General features: G+C 55.2%; 4 protein-coding genes across 4 annotated transcripts; 3 read left to right on the forward strand and 1 right to left on the reverse strand.

Annotated features, from left to right (window-relative positions):
• Nucleotides 1-120: 120 nt before the first annotated feature.
• Nucleotides 121-756, reverse strand: GNI_043460 (hypothetical protein; the record flags this gene model as incomplete). The annotated part of the gene is made up of 1 exon (XM_011131239.1): nt 121-756. A coding segment is annotated over one exon (636 nt), but the record flags the coding sequence as incomplete, so codon positions are not given.
• A 441-nt stretch (nt 757-1,197) lies between these two features.
• GNI_043470 (putative transmembrane protein) lies at nt 1,198-1,698 on the forward strand (the record flags this gene model as incomplete). Its single annotated transcript, XM_011131240.1, has 1 exon — nt 1,198-1,698. The coding sequence occupies one exon, from the start codon at nt 1,198-1,200 to the stop codon at nt 1,696-1,698; it is 501 nt and encodes a 166-aa protein (XP_011129542.1).
• A 1,181-nt stretch (nt 1,699-2,879) lies between these two features.
• Nucleotides 2,880-4,553, forward strand: GNI_043480 (hypothetical protein; the record flags this gene model as incomplete). The annotated part of the gene is made up of 1 exon (XM_011131241.1): nt 2,880-4,553. One exon carries the CDS (start codon nt 2,880-2,882, stop codon nt 4,551-4,553), a length of 1,674 nt encoding a protein of 557 aa, XP_011129543.1.
• Nucleotides 4,554-4,677: 124 nt separating this feature from the next.
• GNI_043490 (concanavalin A-like lectin/glucanase family protein) lies at nt 4,678-5,847 on the forward strand (the record flags this gene model as incomplete). Its single annotated transcript, XM_011131242.1, has 1 exon — nt 4,678-5,847. One exon carries the CDS (start codon nt 4,678-4,680, stop codon nt 5,845-5,847), a length of 1,170 nt encoding a protein of 389 aa, XP_011129544.1.
• Nucleotides 5,848-5,916: the final 69 nt, after the last annotated feature.

The following is a 5,916-nucleotide window of genomic DNA, read 5'->3' on the forward strand; positions in this document are numbered from 1 at the left end:
ACCCGAGTTGTAACTACCACCACCAGTGTTGTAGCCTCCTGCACTGTTGCTTCCACCACCAGTGTTGTAACTACCACCACCGGTGTTGTAGCTGCCACCACCCGTGTTGTAGCCCCCTACGTTGTTGCTTCCACCTCCGATGCTGAAGCTGCCACCACCGGTAGCGTAGCCACCGGTAGCGTAGCCACCAGTTCCGCCGTTGTAACGCCCGCTACTAGCGTTGCCTGTATTATGGCCCCCGCCGCCAGTGTTGTAGACTCCACCAGTGTTTAGACGTCCAATAGTTGTGTTGCCTTGCTGGGTTCCAGGACGTTGGTTCTTCGCTGTTGGGTCACTGTTTGTCTTGAGTGGATTGCTGCTGGCTTTGGGTGGGTCACTTACGAAGCGGCCTTGAGCTTCATCCCAAAGAAGACCTCCGCTTTTGTTGTCGATGCTTGCGGCGGCGTTATTGAGCATGACCGCGACCTCCGATTTCATCAATTGGCTTATGGCCAGCGTCATAGCGTCACCGTATCCGCTGTTGCACCAGGAATGGCCGGCGACATTGGTAAACTGAATGTGACCCAGCGTCCGCGCAAACCGGGTACGGGCAGGCATCATCTTGTCACGTGTTTCCCACGTATACAACCAGTGCATCCGACTGTCCCCAGGTTCACGTCCGTTCAACGTACCCCGGCCAACTGCCATAGGAAGCACGCTCTGGCTCTCGCCCCCAAAGAAGGGCAATACATTCGATATAATGTTGCGCCAAGCCATTTAGCGATGCAAACAACGTAATAATCGTAATCAACGTACCAACGTACCAAGGTATCCACCGTAAATATCAGCGTACCAAGGTATCAACCGTAAATATCAACGTACTAATATCACTCCACTAACGCCAATGCCGTTAATACTAGCGCCGTTAATATTAGCGCGGCGCTTGCTACCTACCCGCTATCAATGGACGAGTAGTCTTTCGCCCGAGTCCGGAGCTTCTCGTGTATCTTGAAAAGCGCCGCGACAAGTTGAGTCTGTCCCTAATAAAGCCCTAGATCTTGGTCCCGGCCCTCTAGACTAGTGGGGCTCCTGATGGTGATTGCAAAAGTTTTTTGATCGTGAGACCTTTGGGTCTGGATTTGGCGGTTTATGGACTTGACGATTTTATTGGGCCCGACGTGCGCAAGCTAGCACACGTGTGTGTGCTATCCCTTGCTGATGTCTCTGAACTCATTTGTGCTATTGGTCTTGATATTCTACGGGTACTACACCGCCTTGGCGGTGCGTCTTGGTAGCAGTGACGAGGAGGCGAGCGAAGAAGACAAACTTTATATCAGAATGCTACCGAGCAAGCACATTCGTGTTGGCAGAGTTGTAATGGAGTCCATGTTAAGCTCGATCCGGGAAGCGGTGGACAAAGCAGTTGACGACTTCTGGGAGTATCATAAGCTTCTTCCGGAGCCGCGAATGGTCAATTTTCCTGCAAACAGTCTAATTTCCAAACCAAATCTTCTTGGGAATGATCAGCTGGCTCCGGAAAGAGCTGGGCTTCCTAAGCTAACCTCGCCAGTGAACCAGTACGCATCATTCCTGCTAGAGAAAAGATTTTCTGAAGACCCTGATAGTCAAAGCACTGCCAATCAGACCTATGATGATTTTCCGAACCCTCTACTATCAATAAAGTCAACAGACCTTATCACCGATGGTCCAGACATCTAATCGAAAATTTTTCACATGTCAGGGGGAGTATCATCAGCCAAGGAATTGTTTGCCGAACTGTCTTCTTATCCAGACGTCGAAAACGTACTAGTTATTGACCGACTCGGACAAGTTGTTCTTCACACAACTGCGGATGAGACCACCACAAAGTCTTTAGCGAAGTTGTCCGTTAAATTGGTCAGAACAAACTCTGAACTACTTCAACCACACGAAACAGTATACCCCCCCCCCCCAACGGGAATCCCTCCCCCTCCTCTTCACGGATATCCCCCCCCCTTCTCTTCACGGATATCACCACCCCCCCCCCCCTTCCCCCCCAAAAGCTTCCCTACCATCTTGACTGTTTTTAGAAACCTATCTGTCAGTTGAAAATAGCTTGTGGTTCACGCAGCTACACCGTCACGGCTGACAGTGACTTCATTCTCCTTTGCGTAACTTCATCTGATTGACACCGCAGCCTCAAATGTGTGTGACGTTGTGGAGCATTGTGCTGGGGAAACATTCAGTTGCGGAAGCACGAAGCGAGTGGGTCGCGCAATGGAGTACCCAGCAAGCTCAGCCCATAAGGGTACCTTGGCTGGTTTAGCTTATAAGGGTATTACGGACGGGTCAAGCGTCAAGTGCCGCGGTTGGTAGATTAAGCGTACCCCGGCTGGTACAGCGTACCACTATTTACAGTCTAGCTGATTAGCATAGATGCGGTATTTGACGGGGAACGCGTAAAGACTTCCGGCCATCTCGGGCGTACTGATCATGCGGTATGCGTAGACGTTTGGACGCGGTGCGTATGGAGGCCAATGGTAGCCTAAAGAACATGACATTCGGTGTTGCACACACGTGTGTGCGCTCCCAGATATTCAAGTTGCGCGCTCGCTTCAAGTTGCGAGAGATATCTCGGATACATATCTATCTCTCTCAAGGGCGGTATGTATCGTTCCTACTTCCTGGGGGTTTTTCGATGAGCAACGGTTTGGTCGCTTTGATCAGTCGGGTCGGCAATTCCCTCGTGGCTCTTGGCCGAACCACGCACGAAAATGTTTCATGCAGGTGCTGAGTTGTTGAAATAAAGCCGGCGGAAGGCATGCAGGTGCAGTCGTCGGCTCGGCGAGCATTCTACATAGCCTACATGCATCCTAGTCTCGGGCAATGGTGTGCACCACGGTGGATCGCACCTTCTCTTTATGGCTCCACGAAGCTGGTCTGGTCTGAACGTTCATTATGAGTCACTACCGAGCCGTGAAGTCGACCAGGTACTCAATCATGAAGCCGACGTGGTGAGTGCAGGTTCCCGTTCCCTACAACAAGGCTCCGTACGACAAGGTTCCGTACGACAAGGCTCCGTAGTGGGTCACACTTCCCCAGGCCACGCTTCCCAAGACCACGTTACCCGAGGTCGCGGGGCCGTTTTCCAAGGCGGTACAGCTGCATGCGGCGGGCGGTTCCAGTTTGTTGGTCGGCACACTAAAGATGATAGCGAGGAGTATCTCTCTGCCTGGAGCGGGTCGTCGGTCGAGAGTGACTCCGATCACGCCCGGTCCATCTCGGACATCTCTGCATTCACACGTCCCCCAACTGCCAAACAAGAACACAGCCTGTCCATCGACTCCGACCTCGATCTCAGCTCCAGTCTCGGAGACGACCAATCGGCAGTATGGCTAGACAGACCGGAGATAGCCCTTGAAAAGGGCGGCTCCCCTTCAACAGAGTCCGAACCGCCGGTCGAATTGCGGACCAGATTGTGGGCTGAGTCGCCGACCGGGTCGGCGACAAAGATCGGCCATCCTGTCAGTGGGCGGGTCATCGATGCAACCTCGGTCGGGGAAGCAGCCTCGGTCGGGGAAGCAGCCTCGGTCAGGGAAGCAGCCTCGGTCGGGGAAGCGGCCTCGGTCGGGGAAGCGGCCTCGGTCGGGGAAGCGGCCTCAGCCGTCGATGCAGTCCCGATTGAGGAGACAGTCCCGATTGAGGAGACAGTCCCGATTAGGGAGACAGTCCCGAGTAGGGACACGGCCTCGGTAGGTCCGGTAGGGTCTACGAGCGCACTGGAGTCTCTCGAGTTGATTCCCGGTTCGCCATTGGGTCTGGATGCCGCTGGCACCGACCAGTCGCCGGAGTTGGAGTTGGACACGGGCGACCAGACAGCATGGTCATGTTTCAGCACTTGTAAAGAGTTCCAGGGGTTGTGGTGGTGGCAGAGTTTGCGACAGAATGAGGAAGGCAGTACCTCGCGTTTTCAGGAGGACGAAACACTTTTGTCCTCTTCAAGCGAGCGTTCATTTCGCGGAGAGTCTGTCCGCAGTTCCGACTATCGTCAAGATGCAGTGGACTTGCCTGGTGGACCAACTGAGGTCCGAGGCCACCCGTCTGAAACCCAGCTTACCCCGAGGCAGGTTACCGCGACCCATGGGGCTACCGGCATGAACAAGGTCACTGTGCACAAGGCCAGAGCTTGTTCTACAAGGACTCGGACCAGGACGCGTGTTGGCAGTATCGCGGAGGTGTATTTGACCAGACTCAATACTACGAGTCCTTTGAACCGGCTCGGCTCCGATCTGGACCAGCGGGGTGTCGGCCAGCGGGGTGTCGGCCAGTTGGGACCAAATGTGGCTACGGTCTTGACCACGCCGCTACTTGTCGCACATCCCTTCGATGCGTCCTTCCGGGAAGCCGGCGCCCTTGCCCTGGTCCCCGCCGCTCGTTATCGTCTGCACGAGTCGTATGAACAAGTCTGTCCTCTCGGCTGCCTCACCGTCCCTTTTTACCTAAGTCTTTTTGGCTGCGGCAACTGCACCGACGTGGACTTAGGCGCATCCGAGTTTGAGGTCCTCATCGACCCCACCGAACGCCGAAAACCTTGACGGCAAAAATCCATCACCCCTAAGGCTACCAACGTTGAACACCAAGGTTGATTGGCCACCAAGGTTGGATTAGCAAAACCAAGACCCAGCTAGGATCAGCAAGGTCGGTTAAGTGAAGACGTTCATGTCGAGGACGGCACTGTTGTGCGCGGTGGTGTTGTGTTCAGGGGTGCGCGCGGCAGGCGCAGTGGACCCGCTATACTCGACGTGTCAGTATGTGTCAAGCAACTACTGTCTGCGGGAAGGTTTGCCTTCGGAGGTAGACGGTTCGCTTGCCGGTGGCGTCGACCTTGCTGGTGGTGTTGGTGACACGAACTTAGCCTGGGGTCCTCGTGTGTTCGTGAGTGAGCCGCCGAATACTCCCCACGCGGTCGTGGGTCGTTGGGACTTCGACGGACTGTTTCCAGTCGATCGTAGCGGCGCGATGAGGAATCTGCATCCGGTATACAGTGCCGGTCCGGACGTGTTCGGGCTGCCTGGTGGTGCATCCCTCGCACTCGGGGCCAGCAGCAGCGTGACCGCGGGATTGGACGGCGTGGCATTGGATGCTTGGTCGCTCGGTTTCTGGTTTTTCGCCGAGGAAGACTTAAGTGGCGATCCCAAGACTTTATTAAGCACCGACGACTTTTATGTCGGCCTCGTCACCGCCAACGCCACGGGTGATACCACCACCACCAGTGGTGGCGCCGCGGCTGGTCGGTACCAGGTGTTCGTCTCATTTTCGTTGCCGACCAGCAGTTGTCGATTGGGTGAGGTGTTTCGGGCTGAAGCGATGTTGTTGCCGCGACGTTGGCATCATGTGGCTCTAGAAGCAAGTTCGAGTGGGACTCGGTTCTTTGTCAACAACGCGTTGTTAGGTGAAACGACACAGATGAAGAGCTTGTCCGGGACCTTGACAGTCGGTCAAACGGGCAGCTGCAGTGGTGCCAGCGGCTTCCTTGATCATCTCCTGCTTCTCCGCCGCCCCTGGAACCGGGCCTATGTCGGACCTGCGAGACTTCTAGCAGCGGCGCCCGGAGGATTGGAAACGAAGCTCATCGGGACCGATATTTTACAGCCTCAAGTACTCGGCGCCTGCACCGACTTATGGCGACTATGCACTGTAGCCGAAATCGCTGAACTGTACCCCTACCTCCGTAACGTCGGCCTACTCAAAACCCCTCGCACTCGTGTGTGGCACGCAAACTCTACCGACAGCCAAGACCGCGAAAGTCCTGGACTCCTCCTTTGCTGCAGACAAGAAACTGCCGCTGCCACTGCCGCCACCACAACACCACAGCCGTGCGTCAACTGAACTAATTATGCAACCACCCACCACAACACCACGACAACACCCTCCCCCCCGGGAAGACGTTGTAGACCC

Source organism: Gregarina niphandrodes (genome assembly GCF_000223845.1).
Source record: "Gregarina niphandrodes unplaced genomic scaffold scaffold00006, whole genome shotgun sequence".
Taxonomy (NCBI): Eukaryota; Apicomplexa; class Conoidasida; order Eugregarinorida; family Gregarinidae; genus Gregarina; species Gregarina niphandrodes.